At 38.9% G+C, this 23,622-nt stretch overlaps 1 protein-coding gene across 2 annotated transcripts in view; it reads left to right on the top strand.

Annotated features, from left to right (window-relative positions):
- nmd3 (NMD3 ribosome export adaptor) overlaps positions 1-22,832 on the top strand; it is a 64,414-nt gene extending 41,582 nt beyond the window's left edge. Inside the window, exons 10-16 of one of the 2 annotated variants that reach the window (XM_060834184.1) lie at positions 6,375-6,492; positions 9,368-9,513; positions 11,369-11,481; positions 13,214-13,286; positions 15,704-15,810; positions 21,262-21,332; positions 22,097-22,832. In XM_060834184.1, coding sequence (XP_060690167.1) covers positions 6,375-6,492; positions 9,368-9,513; positions 11,369-11,481; positions 13,214-13,286; positions 15,704-15,810; positions 21,262-21,332; positions 22,097-22,230 — 762 coding nt within the window. In that variant the 3' untranslated portion in view covers positions 22,231-22,832. The remainder of the gene's footprint in view (positions 1-6,374; positions 6,493-9,367; positions 9,514-11,368; positions 11,482-13,213; positions 13,287-15,703; positions 15,811-21,261; positions 21,333-22,096) is intronic. The other variant, XM_060834183.1, reaches the window with a different exon arrangement.
- The last annotated feature ends 790 nt before the right edge of the window (positions 22,833-23,622 follow it).

Raw genomic sequence — 23,622 nt, 5'->3', positions numbered from 1 at the left:
ATAGAAACAGAATTCACACAGCTGTGTACCAGTCATTTTAGAAAAATCATTTAAAAAAAAATCATAAAAGTAGTGATTTAGTTGATGGGGAAGCAATTAACATTGTGGTACTGTTGCTGAACTAGTAATCCAAAGACTTGGGTCATTCTCTGGAGACCTGGGTTTGAATCCCACCACAGCTGGCGGAATTTGAATTTTAAAAAAAAAACACTTATTTAAAAAACGTAAAAGTCATTGTGTACAATAATTGTTATAAAAATCCGTCAGATTCACTAATACCCTTGAGGGAATGAGATTTGGTGTACAGAGGAACCTCGGTTATCTGAATATCAATTATTCAAATTTCGGATTAACTGAAGAAGATCTCAAGGTCCCGATAGAAACATTACATCATTTAACACTGATCATGTCTTTTGTTTGTAATGATTAAAAATGAACTTAGTTTAATGAAATGCTGCCAAGAACAGTCCTGGACATTGATGGGAGCCCAGGCACCATCTCCAAATGACTGACTGACCGCCCATCCTCTCTCTCTCTCCTCCCACACTTTCACTTGGGGTTCTATGCAGGGGTGTGGGGGTGGGGCAGGCAGATGGGGGCTCATGGGGGCTGACTGGGACGGGGGAAGCATGGTAGTGGGGGTGCAGATGGGATGGCAGGGTTGGGGGGGAGCAAACCGGCGGGGGTGGATTTGGATGGGTTTGTGGTTGGGGATGGGGGCGGAGGCTCATGTGCGGTGTGCTGTTGCTAAGTCTCCTAAATGGAGGAGTGAACTTAGTAAGTGCTTGCTATGCCAATCCCATTGAACTGATGGGAGGTGGGTGGCAGGAGGCTTCAGCAATGCTGCTGGTCCCTTACACACACGTGTGTGTCTCTGCTCAGAAATGAAGGAGAAAGTGAGGACTGCAGATGCTGGAGTTCAGAGTCAAGAGTGTGGTGCTGGAAAAGCACAGTATGTCAGGAGCAGGAGAATTGATGTTTCGGCAATTCCTGATGAAGGGCGTATGCCGGAAACGTCGATTCTCCTGCTCCTTGGATGCTGCCTGCTTCGAAACAATCCCTGAGACGGACAGAGAGAGAGAGCAAGGCATGCAGAACGAGGAAAAAGGAAACTTCAGAAAACTCTGAACCCTAGAGGAAAGGCATCGAATCAATTATCTGAACGAAATAGTGCCCGCCCAATTTGATCGGATAATTGAGGTTCCTCTGTACTCACTCAGCTTGGCCTACGTGTGGTTTTTGCCCACAGGAATATGGTTGACTTTTAACTGCCCTCTGAAATGACCATTGAACTGCTAACAGGTCTCAAGAAGAGAAGGAAAGCTTACCTGACATTGCCCTTGACAATGACAAATTCTGGTCTTTTTGACCCTAAGGGCTAGTGCCAAAATTAGGGAGATGTGTCTCAGACCACACAAGCAAACAGACTGACACGGTGTTACTCATGTAATTGTACCTTACAATTTTACCTGTTCTCCCCCACCCTCCCCTTTCAGCTCACCCTGTAGCTCATGAAGCGTTAGTATTAGTAAGGATACAAAATGTATTGGGGACTTTGATGTCCACCACTGGGAGTGGCTTTGCAGCACCAATTCTAACCTAGCTGGTTGAGTCCTAAAGGAAATATCTGCTAGACTATTTCTGCAGGATATGGTGAAGGAACCATCAGGAGGAAAAAACATACTTGACTTATCCTCATCAATCTGTCTGTGCATGTGCATCAGCCCATTACAATATCATTTAGGATTTACCGCTATGCAGACCTTGTCAGGATGAAGTCGCACCTTCTCATTGAGGATGCCCTCTAGTGTTGCCATAATTTTCTAAGCAACTGCATGAACCTCTGAACCTTTGAGGATCTGCATGCACAGCTGTGTAGCTTAGAGGGAATGTTGCCCTCCATTGTGTGTGAAAGCACTACTGCTGTGCTAAATGGGATAGATTTCAAACAGATCTGGTAACTGGCCCTATGGGCAGTCAGCAGTTGTGTTCTACATAACATAATGTGTTACTTTATGGGTTGGCATCCCCCACTGTACCATTGCCATCATGTCAGGAGATCAGCTCTGGTTTGGTGAAGTGTGGATGGACATGCAGACATTTTAAATATTAGCGGTCAAACTGGTGAAGCTACAACATAGGACTCCTTGCATGCCAGACAACATAAGCAGCAAATGATTGAGCTAAGTGATCCCACAGTTAATGGATCAGGTCTAAGGTCTACAGTCCTGCCATATCTCAATTCACTAGAGAAGGAGGTTCCACAAATGACCCATCCTATATGATCGACCCCAGTGACTAGGTTGAAGCAACTGTAACAATGTTTATTCAGAGGTGCTGAGTGGGTAATCCATCTTGACCACCTTCAGTCAAATTGATTTACTCCAGGTGATACCATGTAATGGCTGAGGCACTGAATACTACAAAGAACTTGCCGTACCCCTAACAGGCTGTCCCAAACAGGTTCAGCATTGATATCTGTGCCATAGTGTGGTTAAATTGTTCAGGTATGTCCTGTATATACAATCAGGACAAATCTGCCGACTCTTGATTATCGGTAAATAATAGAAGGGGTCATCAACAGTATCCAGCAACATTTGCTTAGCTGTAAAACTCTGAGTTTTGCCAAGGCTGCTCAACTCCTGAGCTCACTGTAGTCCTGGCTCAAACATGAGTAAAAGAGCTGAACTTATGGAAATGAGGTGAGAGTGACTGCTCAATACCCAGGCAGCATTTGACTGAGTGTGGCATCAAGGTGCCCAAGGAGAACTGGAGTCAGTTAGAATCAAGGGAAAATTTTACGTGTTGGAGTCAAGGAAGTTGATTGCGGCAGATTAAGGTCAGTTATCTGTGCTGTTGGAGGTCATTGCAAGAGTTCTTCAGGGTAGGGTCTTATACCCAACCATTTTCAGCTGTTTCATCAATAACCCCTCTATCATAAGGTCAGAAGTGGGGATGTTTACTTTTTTCACAGTAATCAGCACCATTTGCAGTTGTTCGGACACTGAGGCAGCAATACCTGCACCATATTTAATTAAGTAACATGCATGCCATACAAGTGCCAGGCAGTTACCATCTCTAATAATCCAAGAATTGGCCCATGGCATTCATTGGCATCACTGTCACAGAATTTCCTACTATTAACATCCTGAGGTTTCCATTTTCCAGAAGTAATCTGCACTAGCTACTGTGGCTAAAAGAGTACATCAGAGGCTAATCCTGCAGTAAATAACTCTCTGACTTCCCCAATACTTGCCCACCATCTTCAAGGTACATGTCAGGAGTGTGATGAAATATTCTCCACTTGCCTGGATGAGTCCACTCTGAGCAAAATTCAAGAAACATAATATCATTTAAACAAAGCAGCTCTTCTTGTTGGCATCACATCCACAAATATTTAGTCTTTTCACTATTGATGCTTCATGGCAGCAGAGTGCACCATTTACAAGATACACTGCAGAAATTCACCAGGGCTGCATTGTTTCTTCTCAACCACAACCCACAAGAAGGGAAAGGGCAGCAGGTATATGGGAATACCATTACTTGCAGATTATGTCCAAGCCCCACGCTATTTTAACTCATAGAATCATAGCACTGCTGCGTCAAAGTGCCAGGGACCTGGGTTTGGATAATTGTTTCTGTGCAATTTGCACATTCTCCCCATGTCTATGTAGGTTTCCTCTCAATCCAAAGATATGCAGATTAGGTGAATTGGCCATCATAATTGGATACAAAATTGTCTTAATGGCAGTAGACAAAGTGATGGTGGAGGATTGTTTTCTTGGAGGTGAGGCCTGATACCAGTGATATTCTATAGGAATCGACGCTGGATCCACTTTGTTTGTCATTGTTATGAAGTTGAAGGCATGTATTGTACCTTTTGAGAGAGTGAAGGCTGCTTTGCACTGAGAGCTTGCAGGCACCTGTCTTGTGACTGACTAGCTGTCAGAGTGTACTGGAAAATTGAAAATATGTAACATTTGGCTGTAAACAAGATACCTCAGTTGTTTTGGCCACCATTCAAATCTAATCAATGAGTTTAAATTATGCCCCAGGATACTAAAACTCAATCAATCTTGAATCTATTGTTTTTGATAACATCAAACCAATGACATGATCTGATCTTTGTGGTGTAAAGAAGCAGGCATTTTAAGAGTTAGCCGGAGAGAGCAACCAACTGCCATTGCCAGAGTAACTGCTAGCAAAATACTATCTATCAAAGGTATCTTTTTTCATGTGAAACATCTTTACAGCAAAAGACCGAAGATGACCCAGGGAGTTTACAGCCGGAGTCGACAGCCACTGTAGGATTTTGAAAATTATGTTGATGTAATTTTAGAGGAGTGTTAATTGGAACAGTGTATTGTTATAGAGTTGGAGGCAGATAACAAGCAGTTAGGAGAAAGGAGGCTTAGAGTTGTAAATAGTTGTTGTTTAATGTTCACTTTAAGAGTTAAAGAATTAATTGATTTTTTTTTTCTTTAAATTATGCCTTTTAGGGGAGTTCTTTGTCACTCATACTTTAGCAGATTACGAGGTGAGGTGAGCTTTTCTGGATGTTTGGTTTAATTAGCAGAAAGGTTCACTGTCATGTCGTAACAGTCATTTATATAAATGATTCAGATGAGAGTATAGAAGGCATGGTTAATAATTTGTGGGTAACACCAGAAGTGGTGGTAGATTGGACAGTGAAGGAGCTCATCTCAGATTACAAAATGATCTTGATCAGTTGGGTTAATGGGCTGAGGAGTGGCAATGGAGTTTAATTTGGATAAATGAGATATTGCACTTTGGTAAAACAAACAACAGCAGGATTTATATAAATTAATGGTAGGGTAGAACAGCGAGACCTAGGGGTTCGGGTATCTAATTCTCTTGAAGTTTGTGTCACATCTAGACAGGGTGGTTAAGAAGACATTTAGCACGTTTGCCTTCACTGCTCAGACCTTTGAGTATGAGAGTTGGAACGTCATATTGAGATTGTACAGGATGTTGGTGAGGCCTCTTCTGAAGTACTGTGTCCAGTCCTGGTCACCCTGTTATAGGAAGGATATCATTAAGCTGGAGCTGGTTCAGAAAAGATTTAGAAGGATGTTACTGTGAATGGAGAGTTTGAATTACAACGAGATGCTGGGTAGGCTGAGACATTTTACACTGAAGCGTAGAAGATAATGATCTTGAAGGATATAGGTAAGGTGAATGGCAGGTGTCTTTTCCCTAGGATGGGAGATTTCAAGCCTGGCGAGCATATTTTTAAGATGGGGGGAGAAAGATTTTTAAAAAGATGAGCATTTTTTAACACTATTATTTGTATGTGGAATAAACTTCCAGAGGACGTGGTGAATGCAGGTTTAGCTACAGCATTTACAAGAGATTTGGATAAGTACATGAATAAGAAATGTTTGAAGGGATATGGATCCAAGTTGCAGGCAGGTGTAATTAACTTAGTTTTGGAATACAGTTTACTTGAACTGGTTGGACCAAAAGGGTCTGTTTCTATGCTGTTTCACTCTATAAATTGCCTGTAGTGTCCAGGGATGTGCAGGCTATATGGATTGGCCATGGGAAATGCAGGATTGTATGGATAGGGTGGGGTGTCGTGTCTGGGTGGGATGCTCTTCAGGGAGGGTTGTGTGAACTTAATGGGCTGATTAGCCTGCTTCTACAATGTAGCAATTCTATGAAACTACACAGTATCCTGACTCAGAAATAGATTGCTGTTCCTTCAATATCCCTGTGTCAAAACCCTGGAACTTCCTGCCTAACAGCGTTGAGGGTGTACCTGCACTAAATACCTTGCAACGATCAAGGGCAGCTCACCATGATTACCTCAAGGACAATTAGGGGCAGGCAATAAACGCTGCCTAGCCAATGAAGCCCACATCTCATGAATGAGTGTAAATATCTATGAATAATGTTACTGTAATATGTTACAACTGTTCATAAAATTTAGTATAGTATGTTAGTGCTATAATAGATTACTCATGTCTAAGATGTTTGTTCTTTTACTGGATATGCAAAGTGTGTGGGGAATACATTTTTCCATTGTCACATAGTTGATTTCTAGCAATTGTTCAATCTGAACGTGCACTTCCTAGGTTACATTTAGAAATCATTTAGTTTGTATGATTGCCAGTGTGTACTGATCAATAGCTCTAGCAGAAAATTATAAAACAGTTTTTTTAAAGGAAAGATTAATCAGAGTTCATGAATACAATTCTGTATATTGGGGAGAAAATTGCATTTGTGGTTATAACATAAGATATATTTAGTAACTCAGTTTCGATTGTGGTGAATAATGAAGAAAAATTGAAATGATTCACTAAACATTTCAGAACAAAGGTTTAATTTAAATTTCTCCTTTTTTTTCACAGGACAATTTGGTATGCTTGCCATTACGACTAGCACACAGCCTTGGAAACATAAGTCAGATCTGTGTGTGTGTTCGGGTGACTAGTACAATACACCTCATTGATCCTAACAGCTTGCAGAGTAAGTTTCTGCAGTACTTCTGCCTGCAATTTGTGCTGCAAATTGGCAAATGATTTTGTTTACATGCATTTATATTCTACAGAATTTAAATTGCAGAGATCATTGATGGTATTTGTTTTTACATCTTAGCACTGTGGTAAATTATTGGGAATACTTTGGCTTGTCTTGTGGCTTGCTAACCTCCGTTTGGAATTGGTGTTTGAATTGACTGAGTGGTTTAGTGTACAGAGATATAACCTGGAAATTAGAATAATCTGAATAAGTGAATAAGTTCAAATTTGACTTTTCAAAATATGATTAGTTCCTATAATTCAATAAAATTGTAGCATTATAAGTCAGTTGATCCCCTCTTGAATTTCAGATGGAGATTTGAGACCTAATACAACTTGTAGATTAGTGAGAGGGGGTATTTATATTTCACATGAGAAAGGGGTAAGGTGGAGTGGGAGGTGTGGAAATACATGAAAAATATGGAAAAAAGATAGCTGCAATTTTCTCAAATTGCTCTCTCTGTCAAAACTAACTAGTGGGTCTAATTAGCAGGTGACAGTGGATTTGTGATGAAGTTCTGTGCCTTAATCCAGTGCAATCTTCTTTTCTTGTTGGGGAATAAGGTGATGGCTGAAAATGTGTTGCTAGAAAAGCGCAGCAGGTCAGGCAGCATCCATGGAGCAGGAGATTCGACGTTTCGGGCATAAGCCCTTCTTCAGGAAGGTTTATGCCCGAAACGTCGAATCTCCTGCTCCTTGGATGCTGCCTGACCTGCTGCGCTTTTCCAGCAACACATTTTCAGCTCTGTTCTCCAGCATCTGCAGACCTCACTTTCTCCTTGAATAAGGTGATGGTAATATAATCTGCTTTCTCCCAGGTGCTGAGATTTAATGTGGGATGTAATCAATTAGAGTTCCCATATTTACCTTTTTATTAACGTTAGAGAAGAGTTATAGTCTAGGTAATTGCAGTATATTCGGAAACTTAGAGATTGTATGTTGGTGCCCTTAATAGTTATCACAAAAAAGACTTCGCTAATGAATTATTGAACTCACTGTGACTATAATATTTGCGAGGGAGCAAAGACCTTGCACTGGCAAAAGAAACCCTTGAAGATCCATCTCAACAGAAAGCTCTGGCTGGTACTTAAATTCTGACCTTCAAATTAAAGCTTTCACAGGGACATTATATATTTTGTATCTGTACAGGTGCTATATACTGGCAAATCTCCATAGCAAGATATTTTTCATTCAAGGGCAGCCATGTGTGGAAGTGTAGAACAGAAGATTGCTTTTAGCGAGTCTACATGCTGATACTGATAGAATCAGCAGGTTATGTTTGTAAGCAGCTGTGACACTCCTCTGTGCTGTGGCCACAATGGAGGATTTGAAACCATGAGAGAATGGCTGAAAAAATGTTCCTTTTTTAAAGAGAGTTGTAAGCTATTATGTACCCTAGGCTGGCCTAATTCTATGCGCCTTGAATATGGAGTGAGTGGACTTTGAAACGAAGTGCACGTTGTGATTTATACATTTTCTTACTATTGGTAAAATTGTTGGCTTAGTTTCTTGACATTCCGGTGGGGAGACAGTTTTTATTTGTCTCTATCCTGATGTAAACTGATAGAGATAATTGAATTTGTAGAGCTACGATCCTACAATCAGGTCATCGATGCCAAAGCTTTTCACTTAATGTCAATGTGACTGATTTAAAGTCGATCATGTGAAGTTTTATATACAGATGTACTGCTGCTGCAGGTACACACTGACAGTTAACAATTTTTTTTCATCTTATCCCAGAGTCTGATCAGAACAAGGCCAATTTTAATACATAGTAGAAGTTTTATATATATGCTGGTGCCTGCCCTAGAATTGTAATTATTGCAGAGTTGAACCACGATGCAGCATTAATGATTCATTGGTTGAGCCCATCAACCTGTTTTAAAAGAAATTGAAAGTTGTATGCAATGAAGGAATTCTGACAGTTTCTAATCAAAGGTTCAGCCTGAATATCTATGTATGTTGGATTAGATTTGTTGTAAGGGAAATGTAGTTTGGCTGACAGTAATTTAAACTGATGTAGCATAACATTGCAATTGCATTGAATGGGGTGAACCAAGTGGTGAAAAGTGGTTCGTAATTGAAACACTGCTCACAATGAGGTGTAATTCATGGTTGTTTCTGAGTAAATATGCCATTAGTGCTTAATGAGGTGGCTTTGGGACCTTACCAGCTTTTCAGCTCATGTATTTATCCAGTGCTTTGTGCTGAGTTAGTGATCACATTCAGTTATATAGTTATTACAGTTGCTCCAAATGTTGTTGATCTAGGGTAAGCTCAAGTCTGTCTCAATTTTCAATATCATTTCCTGGAAGATATATGTGGAAGAAATGATCAGCATTGACTCTGACACCTCCACTGACTGGGTCTCAAAAACGAACATTATTCTCTTTCAATTTGGCATCTGAATCTTTTGTTAAATTAACAACTTCCTTGGGCTCCAAATCAACTGTGTGGCTTAAAGTTTTAAAGTATCAAATTATTTTGTTTTACATTATTTTGTATTTCATTTAGCTGTACTTTCTTTTGGTTAGTTCAGTTGACTAGATAGGTGTATTGTATTGTGGTTGAGAATAACATCAATACTGAGTTTTCTTTTCTGCTGGCTGATTATAGACTTGGGACCTGCCTCCTAGTCTTGCCTCGACTGACAGACAATGGCAAACTATTCTTGACAAAAGCTGACAAGAAAACAATTCCATATGAAGAATTGTCAAACAGTGAGACTAGGACTAGCTTTCAGGCAGACCATGTGGCATAATTGAACTCATGTTACAATATACGATAGCTAAGATTGAAATTTACCTTTTTATTATTACTTGCAGTTGCTGAAATTGATGGATCTACTTATTGGCGCTACCCCTTTTACAGCCTCTATCAGCCTGGACAGCTGGAGGAGTTTATTGTAATGGATATTGACATAGTTGGAGACTGCAAGCGTGTTCCTGGTGCAGGCACAATATCCACCAGAGTAAGTAAAGAGATCACCTTTGAAAAGGTGTGATTTTCTTTCCATTTGGCATCTAAGAAAGCCACATCTCTTTGCAGAAAGGAACATTTGGAAAAGTGGAGTTTTCCTTTGTATTGTCAGCACTATTTTTTTAAGGAAAGGCTGCATCTGCTGACATAGTGCATGTTTGGTAAAAGGGATAAATGTCATAGATTTTTTTAAGAAAGCAATTAAAAGCTAGCAAATACACAAAAATGCGAAGATTTGAATGAAAGCATATGTGTTTTCAAAACCGTGTCAAGCAAAGTAGTGTCTCAAATTTGTTTTGGAGTTGGCTTTCTGAGGTATGCATGCACAGTAATTATTGACGGATCATTGGAGTCAGCAAACACTTGGAGGAATAAAAGGATTTTAAAAAATCGTTGTGCTCTGCTGTCTTTTACATGTATCAGACACTTTTTCTCACATTGCATTGAGAGTCCCCTCCCCACAACGACCAAAACCACCGATTGATGATAAAATTATGCAGGAATTACTTGGAGAAGTTTTGCTATTGAACAAATCTATGCAGTCATTCCTGTATATCTGCAAGGGTTCTGTTCTTGAGAACGCTTGCGAATGATGAAATTTGCGATTGCAGAGCTCATTTTGAAAATGGCTTTAAAATCGCAGATGCACGATTTTTGCCAATGATTTGATTTTTGTTATTTTTTTGGTGCAGCTGGCGAATTTGCAATTCATGGTTTTGCAGATACAGAATGTATTGTATTATATGTGTAGCCCTCTATAAATCATACTTTGCTATTTTTAACAGTTTCATGGCATCCAAGTAGATGTCGATAATACAAGGTCTGCCTTAAATTCAGTGCTTCAGTGCAATTGGGTGTTCACATTGGAGAATAGGGAATGGTTTTTAAAAAAAGAGCATATTGGACTCAAAGCATTAACTTTGTTTCTTTCTCCATTACCTTGTTTTGATTTTTGATCTCCAGCATCTGTAGTGTTTTGCTTTCATTTGAGAAGCTTCTTTACGCTGCAGTCAGGAAAGTAATGCTCCAGTATTATAATGCAACACATGAGTCTAATGATTTATTTCAAAAAGTAGCAAATGTGTTCAGTTGCTTTGTATGCCATTAGCAAACTTTTCATACATTTTCTTATATTGTACTATTGCAGCTGCATAACATTTGCGGGACTTACCTCTGATTTTTTTGTTGTAATCATGAATATGTTCAAGTAAATATAAAAATAAATAAGAGTAAATAGAATGTGAAGAAGAGATTTACAAAAGTGGTTCCATGGATGAAAGAGTTCAGTCACGAGGATAGATAGAGGTTGAGATTGTTGTTGTAGAGAAGAAGCCTAAAAGACTATCTGATAGACATTTTCAAACTCTTGAGAAGTCTGGATAGAGTAGATAGGGGAAAACTGTTCATGCTCATAAGAAAATTGAAAGGGAGAGGGCCAAGTTTTGAAGTGTTTTGCATTCACTTGAGCAAAACACTTTCTTTCAATTCATTTTTGGATATGAAATATAGATGGTAGAGGCAGACTAAATTGAGGGCATTCAGTAGGGCATCATTTCTTCATGTAATCATCTAATGTGCAAAGGTTTGAGGAAAATACATTATGAATGAGCTGTATGACTGAGTGCCAGTGGAAGATTGTATAAACACATTGGGCTGAATAACATCCTGCTTTGTGACAGTTGTGGTTGTGATTTCTGTGACATATGAAAATGTCATGTTTGCAGTACCTTTTTATTGTTCCCTGTAGCTAAAATTATCTTCTCGGGGAAAGAATTACCACATTCTAGGGGAATTCAAATTATCGCATTGATTTTGCTTATAACTTTTTTTTTCAATTTTCATTCTAGCACACATTGGCTGAGGTCTGGGTACAGAAAACATCAGAGATGAACACTAACCAACAGTACCATTGCCGTACTCATTTGGGGCATTTGCTTAATTGCGGGGATCTGGTGATGGGGTCAGTAATTTCCTATATTTTAAAGAAAAGTTTATTTTAATAGTTATAGTTAAAATTGCAGACGTGTGAATTTTGCCCACGGAAGTTGATTTTTGGGTTTTTTTTTGGTGTAGTTGTGCGAATTTGTAAGAGTTAAGATGTGAATTCTCTTTGTTGCAATATAATGTGAAGCATGTTTTAAAGTGCATAAGCTGAAATCTGTGAATGTATTGTTTCTTTCACAAGTTACTTATTTAACATTCATTAACTTTAATCTATATTCATGAAGTGTAAAGCACCTTTTAAACTCATTTTTAATATTTAACATTAAACATTTTGCAACTGTTGAGTTTTCCATCAACAGTGTTCCTTCATGTTTTATTATTTTTCAGTCATGCCATTATTTAGAATAGGAAAACTACTAGTACTTTACCAAATGTTGCCTCTTGAACTGTAATTGGTGTCCAACGGCCACTAAGTGGTGTTGTTGTGAATACCACTGAAGTCTGTCAGCGATTTCATTTGTAAAAACATTTTTAAAAAGGATAATGTTATGTATTGAGCTTACTCCACCAGTCAGTAATATTCTGGATAAACTTAGCTTAATTTTACTTTTCTGTCTGACTCCTATACTCACTAAAGTTACAAGAAACTACAGGTCTTTGTTCAATTACACCCATATCAATAGCATCTACAGTCATAAGCAGTTCTGATGAGTTCCAAACATAATTGTTTTCAGGTGCATTTAGTTGTGTTTTTCACTTAAATTTTAGTGCTTCAGGAGCTTTTGTGTGGTGTGGAGGTAATGTCCCTACCCTGGTCTGGGAGGCCCAGGTTCAAGTCCCACCTGCTCCAGATGTGTGTAATAATATCTGTGAACAGGTTGATTAGAAAAATAGATTTTAAAAAAAATTTAGGGCATCCTAAATCACCTAAAATATTGTGGCTGTTATGTTCTAGATTTGATCTTGCAGTGCAAGCTATCTGGATCCCACAATTTGATAATGTTCTGTGCGTATTTATTTAAGTTTTGTCTGTGATTAACTGCAAATTCTTTATGAAAGCAACCTGGCTGAATTGTTTCTAATGCTAAACGAGATACAGTCAAGAACCTTTTTATAATTGCCCATATCACCAGAACCATAGAACCCTACAGTGTAGAAGCAAACCATTCAGCTCATCAAGTCATCAAGCATACCACCCAAGTCCACTCTCCTATCGTATCCCAGTAACTTTGCATTTCCCATGGTTAACCCACCTAACCTACACAACCCTGGATACTATGGGCAAATTAGCATGGCAATCTACCTAACATGCACATCTTTGGACTGTGGGAAGAAACTGGAGCACCAGGAGGAAACCCACACAGCTGGGGGGAGAACATGCAACTCCATACAGGCAGTTGCCCGAGGCTGGAATCGAATGACGGTCCCTGTTACTATGAGGCAGCAGTGCAAACCACTGAGCCACCATGCCGCTCTCAAGTTAGGTTCAATTTAAAATTTGTTGTCCATTGGAGGATTGGGGTTAGAAAGGAATCATTGCACCCCTCCAACTTCAGTTGTAATAATATTCATGGGGAATAGCAAATTAACACAATGGCTGAACAAATTTAAATGGCTAAGGCAGCTCTGGAAGTATTCAGAATAAATGTATGGTTGTATGAAAGCTATTGTTTGCTGAATTAAGTGGTGATTGAATTGTTTGTGTATGGGTGCTGAAACATATGAATAATATTATTTTTAATTTCTAGGTTTGATTTAGTTAATTCAAACCTCAATGATGAGTGTGTGAACAAAATGAATGCTCAACATATTCCTGATGTGGTAAGAAACATCCTCATGCAATATTTTAAAAGAAGATAAATACTTTGGTAAACATGGAGCTTTTAAAGATAAAATTTAGTTGTTTGAATAAAGGAAGTGAATGTATTTTTAAACTGAATGTTGTGATGGGAGTTATTCAGTGGCTGTGTATCCCTATTAACAAATTAAACATCATACTGGTAATAGTGAACAATATGCTGAAAATGCTCCACTCTGAAACTCTGATCCAAAAGCTTTTGACTAATTTAGTTTCTCCCTTATTTAGTGCTCATTTTAAAATGTGAAGAAACCATTACAGTTAATATTTGAAAGTTATTTTATTCTTGAATATGGCAAAGTTGCAGTTATTTTCAGCCCTGGGCAATGATGAACCTTCATGAATTGCTATTGTCCTTGTGCTTCGGTTTAAGGGAATTCTAGGATATTGATGCAGTGACAGTGAAAGAATGGTGACCTACAGACTGTACCAAATGCAGGGCAGGCTATACTTGAAGGATGATCAGACTAGTTGTTTAGAGGTTTGTGTTCTCCACGATGTGAATAAGTATAAAAAGCAGATAGCACTGGTCCTGCTCTTTGTGTGAGTAGTAAACACCCATGAGAGTTGGCTGGCACAAATGTTTTGTTTTCGAAGGAAGGTGAGAAGAAAAAAAACAAAGAGCTGTTGATGCTGGGAGTCAGCAATTTCTGTTTCTGGTTTAGGAAAAATTCAGGTCTGACAGCATCTGTGGAGAGAAAACAATTAACGTTTCAGGCACAGCGACCCTTCTCCAGAACTGATCTGAAGAAGGGTCACTGAACCAGAAACGTTGACTCTGCTTCCTCTCCAAGAATTGCGAGAGGATCTCAACATTTTTAACAAAATTAAAAGTTCTACCCATTTAGTTTCCAAATAGTTGTGTGCCAAATTTATTCTTATTTCAAAATATTATATCAACAGTTCAGTGTAATAATTTTCTTGTTCTTAGTATTCTATAGTGTGGTTACTTTAAATTTTTTTATGCAGGAAGTTTTTGCATATTGTGCCAATCTGGACCAACAGTCTAGTGTACTTTATGTTCTTTACATTGTCCTCATTATGGTCATCAGTTGAGGACATGCGATTTACTTTCTCAGTTTTCTTTGACTTGTTTTTTGATTGGCATTAGTGCAACTATTTTTGTTTTCATTTTCTCCTTTTTTTTATTGCATAATTATAAATTATTTTAGGGACACTTTTGTATGTTGTGGTTCAATTGATACTTTTTTTTAGCCTTTCCTAACAATTAAAGTTTGAGTAGTTTGTAGCATGCTGTAGTTCAGTGAACTTAGATAAACTAACTGACTTTAAACAAAAACAGAAATTGCTAGAGAAACTCAACAGGTCTGGCAGAATCTGTGGAGAGAAAGCAGTGTTAATATTTCAGTCACTGTTTTGTTTCAGATCTTTAGGATCCACAGTTCTTTTACTTAAATGATTTTAACTCAAGGTTTTCAAGTGGAATATTTTTATTTTTCATCTACATCCCAGACTGTTGAAAGAGGTGGCTAAAAAGATATTTGATGTGTTGATGATTATCTTGGAAAATTCTATCAATTTAGAATGATTTCTGCAGATTAGAAGATAGCAAATGCTCCCCTAACTTTTAAAAAGAGCACATGAGAGAAACCTGGTTACTGCAGATCTGTTAGCCTTGCATCAGTTAGTGGCGTAAAGTACTAGAAATTTCATAAAGAACTATTTACCGTAGACAGGGCAATGAAAGCTCAGTCAATGAGTGTGTGTGTGTGTGTGTGTGTTTAAGGTTGAGATGGATAGATTTCTGATTACCAATGGCATGTAGACTTAAGGAGATGGTGTGGGTAAAACCTTGAGCTATATAGCCATATGTTTTGGGGAGGTGATGGCCTAGTATTATTATCACTGGATTATTAATTCAGAGACTCAGGTAATGTTCTGGGGACCCAAGTTTGAATCCTGCCATGGCAGATGGTGGAATTTAAATTCAATAAAATTCTGGAATCAAGAATCCAGTGATGACTGTGAATCCATTGTCAATTGTTGGAAAAACTCATCTGGCTCGCTAATGTCCTTTTGAGGAAGGAAACTGCCATCCTTACCTGGTCTGGCCTACTCCAGAGTATATAACTCCAAATCCACAACAATGTGGTTGACTCTTAACTGTCCTCTGGGATAAGCAATGAATACTAGCCCATTTATTAAATGAACGAATATAAATGTGAATGAATATTTCTTTTTCAAAAAAAAAGCATTAGAATATTCAGTCAGCTGTAATTGTATTGAATGATGGGACAGGCTCAGCAGCTAAATGATCTACTTCAGTTCCTATGTCCTGTTTTGTTACATCGATCAATGTGAATATCTATAAATAATTGACTAGTTAATGTCTGTTAATCTATAATCCATTTTCCTACAGGTATTGATTAAAAAGAGCTATGACCGGGGTAGGAGGCAACATCGGAGGAACTGGAAGCTTAAAGAATTGGACAAGGATCATGACGACATGGGCACAGATGATGAAAGGTATGGTCACTCAATCGTAAATGTTACTGATTTCTGTCCACAGATGCTGCAAGATCTGCTGAGCTTTTCCAGCAATGTTTGTTTTTGTTTGAATATGGTCTTGTTTTTCTTGTCAGATCACAATATATTTATGGGGCTATTACTTTCAAAGTAACTTTAAAACAAATGAAAATGTGTTCCTTAAAGCTGCAGTGTCAAATCTAAATTGGCCAACTCAAACATTTTTTGGAAAATGTTGCCTGTTGGAATGTATATATGTGCAAGATATTTTTTGTTACGCCCTGACTATGCTGTTACTGTGTGTACAAAGTCAGATCATTCATGCTTTGTCTTTTGGAAACCCAAGAGTTGTACCAGTAAAATTCACCGTTTAATTTTTTGAAAGAATTTCAATTCTAAGAGATAATTGGACACATGCATGCAAAGTTCCTTTACAGAAGTGCTATACAGTGCTAACCTTGAGCTATATTGCGACATGTTTAGATATTTATTAAGGCCAATTTTAAAAATGATTTTATCTGGATGAAGTAAAAAAATGTACAATAGTTTCCATTCATAAAGTTTCGAATTTTTCAGTTATAATGACATGAAAGCTAGATTTTGTTGTTGTGAAACTGGTGGCAAGTTGTGCTAATACATATTGGAATCCAGAAGTTGCTGACAAGTGATTCTAAGCTTCTCCAGATCGTTAAGCTCTCCCAGAATTAAACCAATTAGGAGTCACTGAACTAATGTTGTTTGTTATTTAAAGCTCTTAGCCCTGCTGTAAAATAGCTTGACATCGTTGCGCTTTGTTGCATGTAGTTTCATTGGATTTTTAATAGGGTACTAAGGTTCATAATGCCCTGGAAGAGTAGGTGAATATTTGTTAAAAGTCAAATTTCTCCATTGTGATCAGTCCAACGTTAAATGATTTTTAAAAGTTTATTTGACATTTCAGCTTCTATCTTAATCCCATCTGTATGCCCCGCCCATTTATTTTGCTATCTGTAACAGTAAACTGAAAATTTTGTGATTTTTATCACTTGTGTTGCTGTCCCTGAAACAGTTATGATTGGTTGCTGACCTTGCTTGATGACAGCTGCTGCATGCTTTGTGAACCTCTTGCCTTGGTGCCAAATTGATATCAGCACTGGGTAAAGGGAAATTAGCGTATCAAGTCATCAGATCTTTTGAGGAATTTTCTTCAAAATCAGCAAAAGGTGCAGTTAATTTGTCACTGCCTGCAAAATCCATATGTATTATAATGGTATATAAAGAAGATCTTGCTAGTTCATTTTTTCACAGGTCATGAAGCATGCTAGACTTGTTAAATAATCAAGCATCTGTTATCAAAATGGAAAACTGGCTACATTCTGGCATTGCAAAGTAAACAATAGGATCTGAATGGATTTACTTCTAATAAAATAAATTTTATTTTGAAGATGTCTTCTCAGAAGTTTTCTTAGTGGGAGACTAGGAGCTAAAAAGCAATAGCGATTGTTGTCTACTGAACTGGTTTTAAGTGTGGAAGTAATCAAAAAGGTTCATGCATTGTTGGCTTTTATCTGAAGGGACTGGATTGTTTAGCTATTGAGGAGAACTTTGTTCAGACCCTAGCTGAGTATGGTATTCAAATAGGTGTGTTGTCCAAGGTGAGTTTGCAATGCTGACACATCCTTGCTAAACTGTTTACTAAATTTGACTTGCTTTCCGTTGAGTCTAACTGTTTGAAGGATGATTTGAGTGGGAATTAAAATGGAAGAGATTTAAAGGTATAGGTACTGTTGCCTTTGGGGAAAGCCAGAACGTGGGCATAATCTTGAAAATTCAGCTAGATTTAGGTTAGATAGACCAGGTCTAAACGTTGAAATTCTAAATTGGAGAAAGGCCAATTTTGACGGTATTAGGCAAGAACTTTCAAAAGCTGATTAGGGGCAGATGTTCGCAGGTAAATGGGATGCTGGAAAATGGGGGAAGCCTTCAGAAATGAGATGACGAGAATCCAGAGAAACCATATTCCTGTTAGGATGAAAGGAAAGGCTGGGAGGTATGGAGAATGCTGGATGACTAAAGAAATTGTGGGTTTGGTTAAGAAAAAGAAGGAAGCATATGTAAGGTATAGACAGGATAGATCGAGTGAATCCTTAAGAATATAAAGGCAGTTGGTGTATGCTGAAGAGGGAAATCAGGAGGGAAAAGAGGGGACATGAGATAGCTTTGGCAGATACACTTAAGGAGAATCCAAAGGGTTTTTACAAGTACATTAAGGAAAAAAGGATAACCAGGGAGGGAATAGGGCCCCTCAAAGATCAGCAAGGCAGCTTTTTTGTGGAGCAGCAGAAAATGGGGGAGATACTAAACAAGTATTTTGCATCAGTATTTACTGTGGAAAAGGACATGGAAGATATAGAAAGTAGCGAAATAGATGGGTGACACCTTGCAAAATGTCCATATTACAGACGAAGAAGTGCTGGATGTCTTGAAACGAATAAAGGTGGATAAATCCCTAAGACCTAATCAGGTGTAGCCTAGAATTTTGTGGGAAGCTAGAGAAGTGATTGCTGGGCATCTTGCTGAGATATTTGTATCATCGATAGTCACAGGTGAGGTGCCGGAAGACTGGAGGTTGGCTAAAGTGGTGCCACTGTTTAAGAAGGGTAGTAAGGGCAAGCCAGGGAACTATAGACCAGTGAGCCTGACATCAGTGGTGGGCAAGTTGTTGGAGGGAATCCTGAGGGACAGGATGTACATGTATTTGGAAAGGCAAGGACTGATTAGGGATAGTCAGCATGGCTTTATGTGTGGGAAATCATGCCTCACAAACTTGATTGAGTTTTTTGAAGAAGTAACAAAGAAGGTTGATGAGGGCAGAGCAGTAGATGTGATCTATGTGGACTTCAGTAAGGCATTTGACAAGGTTCCCCATGGGAGACTGGTTAGCAAGGTTAGATCTTACGGAATAAAGGGAGAACTAGCCATTTGGATACGGAACTGGCTCAAAGGTAGAAGACAGAGGGTGGCGGAGGAGGGTTATTTTTCAGACTGGAGGCCCGTGACCAGTGGAGTGCTACAAGGATCGGTGCTGGGTCGTCTACTTTTTGTCATTTACATAAATGATTTGGATGTGAAAATAAGAGGTACAGTTAGTAAGTTTGCAGATGATACCAAAAATTGGAGGTATAGTGGACAGTGAAGAAGGTTACCTCACATTACAACAGGATCTGGACTAGATGGGCCAATGGGCTGAGAAGTGGCAGATGGCGTTTAATTCAGATAAATGTGAGGTACTGCATTTTGGGAAAGCAAATCTTAGCTGGACGTATGCACTTAATGGTAAGGTCCTAGACAGTATTGCTGAACAAAGAGACCTTGGAGTGCAGGCTCATAGCTCCTTGAAAGTGGACAATAGACAATAGGTGCAGAAGTAGGCCATTCTGCCCTTCGAGCGTGCACCACCATTCAATGTGATCATGGCTGATCATCCTTAATCAGTATCCTGTTCCTGCCTTATCTCCATAACCCTTGATTCCACTATCCTTGAGAGCTCTATCCAACTCTTTCTTAAATGAATCCAGAGACTGGGCCTCCACTGCCCTCTGGGGCAGAGCATTCCACACAGCCACCACTCTCTGGGTGAAGAAGTTTCTCCTCATCGCTGTGCTAAATGATCTACCCCGTATTTTTAAGCTGTGTCCTCTGGAGTTGCAGGTAGATAGGATAGTGAAGAAGGCGTTTGGTATGCTTTCTTTTATTGGTCAGAATATTGAGTACAGATGTTGGGAGGTTATGTTGCGGCTGTACAGGACATTGGTTAGGCCACTGTTGCAATATTGCGTGCAATTCTGGTCTCCTTCCTATCGGGAAGATGTTGTGAAACTTGAAAGGGTTCAGAAAAGATTTACAAGGATGTTACCAGGGTTGGAGGATTTGAGCTACAAGGAGAGGCTGAACAGGCTGGGGCTGTTTTCCCTGGAGCGTCAAAGGCTGAGGGGTGACCTTATAGAGATTTACAAAATCATGAGGGGCATGGATAAGATAAATAGACAAAGTCTTTTCCCTGGGGTGGGGGAGTCCAGAATTAGAGGGCAAAAGTTTAGGGTGAGAGGAGAAAGATATAAAAGAGATCTAAGGGGCAACTTTTTCACGCAGAGGGTGGTACATGTATGGAAGGACCTGCCAGAGGAACTGGTGAAGTCTGGTACAATTGCAACATTTAAGAGGCATTTGGATGGGTACATGAATAGGAAGGGTTTGGAGGGATATGGGGCCGGGGGCTGGCAGGTGGGACGAGATAAGGTTGGGATATCTGGTTGGCATGGATGGGTAAGACTGAAGGGTCTGTTTCCATGCTGTACATTTCTATGACCCTATGAGATTCTTTACAGTGTGGAAGCAGGCCTTTTGGCCCAACGCGTCCACACTGATCCTCTGAAAAGTAACCCACCCAGACCCATTTCCCTCTGACTAATGCACCTAACACTATGGGCAATTTAGAATGGTCAATTCACCTGACCTGCACATCTTTGGACTGTGGGAGGAAACCGGAGCACCCAGAGGAAACCCATGCAGACACTGGGAGAAAGTGCAAACTCCATAAAGACAGTCACCCAAGGCTGGAATCGAACCTGGGTCCCTGGCGCTGTGAGGTAGCAGTGCTAACCACTGAGCCAGCGTGCCGCCCCATTTAGTTATAAAAGTTTGAAGCAATTCTTTTCTTTTACATGAAGGAAAGTAGACATCTGGAATCCATTCAAAAATTAATCTTGATGAGTTGGAATTTCTGAAATTTGAGAAATGGAATATTAGGTGTGAATGTCAAAATATATGCAGAAAAGGTGGGCAGGCTACATTGTGGTGGATAAATGGTGACATAGTGGTAATGTCAATGGAGGCTCAGGTCACAGTTCTGGGGATGTAGGTGTAAATACACCAGGGCAGTTTGTGGAATTTAAATTCAATTATGTAATCTAGAAATATAAAGCTTCTCTCCATAATCATGCCTATGAACCTATCATCAAATGTTTAAACAAAAAGTCTGGCTCACTAATATAATTATCCTCTGCAATGTCCTTAAGCCACTTAATTGAAGGAAGTTGGGGATGGGCAACAAGTGTCCTCAACAATGCATCAAAGAATGAAGAGAAAAGTTACAGATAAACCATGGTTATTTACATGGCAAAACATCTATAGGAGCTGAATAGTCTTCTCTTCTGAGAATCAGCTGTGTCGTATAGTGCTAATAGTAATGGAATGAGTAGAAGGAAGTAGTTCAGCTTTTTTTTACAATGTGACAGCTTTCATAGTCGCCCTTATCTCATGCTGTCCAAGAATCAACAGGTTACCGTATTTGTTTTGAAAATTGCCATGGTGGAACAAGCTCATACGTCAATATTTCTCATTTAAAATCATAAATATTATGTTATTAAATCCACCCATTTATATGAAATAACTCATTTCTGTATATTGTAGGCAATACTTGGAATTCCTTGAAGACCTTGAAGATGATGATATCATTAGGAAGAATGTCAATATCTATCGTGGTGAGTTCCACTGAGATTCATGCAAAAAAAGTGACCTAAAAGGATATTAATGTTATTATGATAAAGGAAAAGAGAAGTATGTCACTGAAATTTATTTTCATTTTGTCAATCCATCCCAAATCTGAATGGTAGAATTTTTGTTGTTCTAACTCAGTGTTGTGGATAAATAACATCTTGAAATCTGTCCCGTTTTCTGGTAGTATGGAAAGCAATGCCTATTGTTTATCAGGACATACCCATAGATGGCACTAGAGTGCTATCATTTGCTTGGGAATTTTGCGCAGACCCTTGGAAACTTACATCTTGAAGTACGAATAGTGAATGCATATATTTTTAAAAAAAGACTTTCATCTGTTGCAAGTCTGCAGAATTGTTGCTATGATTCTTAGATTAGATTAGATTACTTACAGTGTGGAAACAGACCCTTTGGCCCAACAAGTCCACACCGACCCGCCGAAGCGCAACCCACCCAGACCCATTCCCCTACATTTACCCCTTCACCTAACACTATGGCCAACTTAGCGTGGCCAATCCACCTAAGCTGCACATTTTTGGATTGTGGGAGGAAACCGGAGCACCCGGAGGACACAGAAGAATGCGCAAACTCCACACAGTTGCCTGAGGTGGGAATTGAACCCGGATCTCTGGCAGTGTGAGGCAGCAGTGCTAACCACTGTGCCACTGTGCCACCGTGCCGCCCAAAATGTATTAATTAACAATATGATGCAAGTTTGATCTTATATTTTAACAACTTTTATTCATAGATTCATCAAAAATTCCAGTTGAAAGTGATACTGATGACGATGGTGCTCCTCGGATCAGTTTAGCAGAGATGCTGGACGACCTTCATATTTCTGTTGATGCCACAGGCGGTGAAGGAGCAGATATGATTGAATGAGTGAAGGAAACCTTCCTGATATTAAGCAGATTAATATGCTCATAATAATGGTAACATTAAATATGTTATATCTCATCTGATGCATTTACTGGGGTTTAGTATACATTAAGTTTTGACCTTTTCCCATACTCTGAAGCATCAAAACTCAGATGTCAAGAACTGCTTCAAGTCTTGCCAGCAGTTAATATGCTCTTATTCTGAAAATAACATTTAATCTTGGAATTGATTGAAGTCAAGTAAATAAATTAATTTCTAGGTAATGACTTGCTCCCTGTTCGCTTAACTCAAGTGAGACATGAATTATAAGTACATATTGTATAATCTCGATCAATCTGGAATTAGAATGTAGGCAAGTGTTGTGCATCCTTACATATGTAACTTCATTTCTGCTGAACCTTTGAGACTTCCATTTAAAACGTATTTGCAAAGTATCTGCTTATTACCAAGGATTAAGTTAAGAGTTGTTTCCATGTGCAAAGATTTTAAGATAATGTTTCTGGAATCTGTTTACAATATCAAATACTAAAAATTCTATATGTGCTCTTTACGGCAGATTTGCTGAATCATGGAGGTTATGAATATGGCTAATTCCTAATTATATTAAACCTTCTTAAAATAAAAAAGTGCCAGATTAAAGATGTATGTCACTGTCTTATTTCGTGTTTGCCTTCCCGAGTAAAGAGCTTGTGTTTGCAAGACCGCTTTCACTATTTCAGTATGCAGTAAAGCTAATTAAATGGTTTGACATGTCACCGTAATGCAGGAAATGCAACTGTCAATTTGTGTGCAATAACATCCCACAAACTGCAGTGAAATAAACAGCTCAGTCTGTCTATTTTTAATGTTTTAACGATAAAAATTGACCAAGTCAGGGTGAACTTTCTTGGTGTTTGCCAGGTACAGGATTGTCTTGCATTCGGGTAAGAAAGCAAACAGGATGTTTTTAGCACCTCATTCAAAAGACAACATCTCTGACCGTGCGCCCTTCAGTGCTACAATTATGGTAGGTTGTGCGCTTTGACCTCTAATGTGGAACCTGAGCCACAACCCAGTAACTCGGCTATAACTGAGCAAAGGCTGGTTTCTCTTAAAAATGTGGCTGATTTTTATTTTCAAGAGTAGGAAAATCACTGCATTAATTAGAATACCAGAGTATTGCAAAATTAAGTAACTTCTTTATCAAAATTCTCAAATGAAATTCCCATTTAATTAATTTAATTCTATTGACCTAACTGTTGGTTCATAGTTATGGGAGTTATGAACAGGACAAACAGGGCCTCTCAAAACTATTGTTTCTTATACTTAGTATCATCAGTGCTCTGCATTCTGTAAAGTCTTAATGTCCTTTCTATGATGGACTATCCAGTATAGTGCATGCTACTATTAACTGAG

The sequence above is a fragment of the Hemiscyllium ocellatum genome, chromosome 13 (assembly GCF_020745735.1).
Source record: "Hemiscyllium ocellatum isolate sHemOce1 chromosome 13, sHemOce1.pat.X.cur, whole genome shotgun sequence".
Classification (NCBI taxonomy): domain Eukaryota; kingdom Metazoa; phylum Chordata; class Chondrichthyes; order Orectolobiformes; family Hemiscylliidae; genus Hemiscyllium; species Hemiscyllium ocellatum.
The sequence above is the reverse complement of the archived record's forward strand: the minus strand, read 5'-3'. Positions and strand labels throughout refer to the sequence as shown.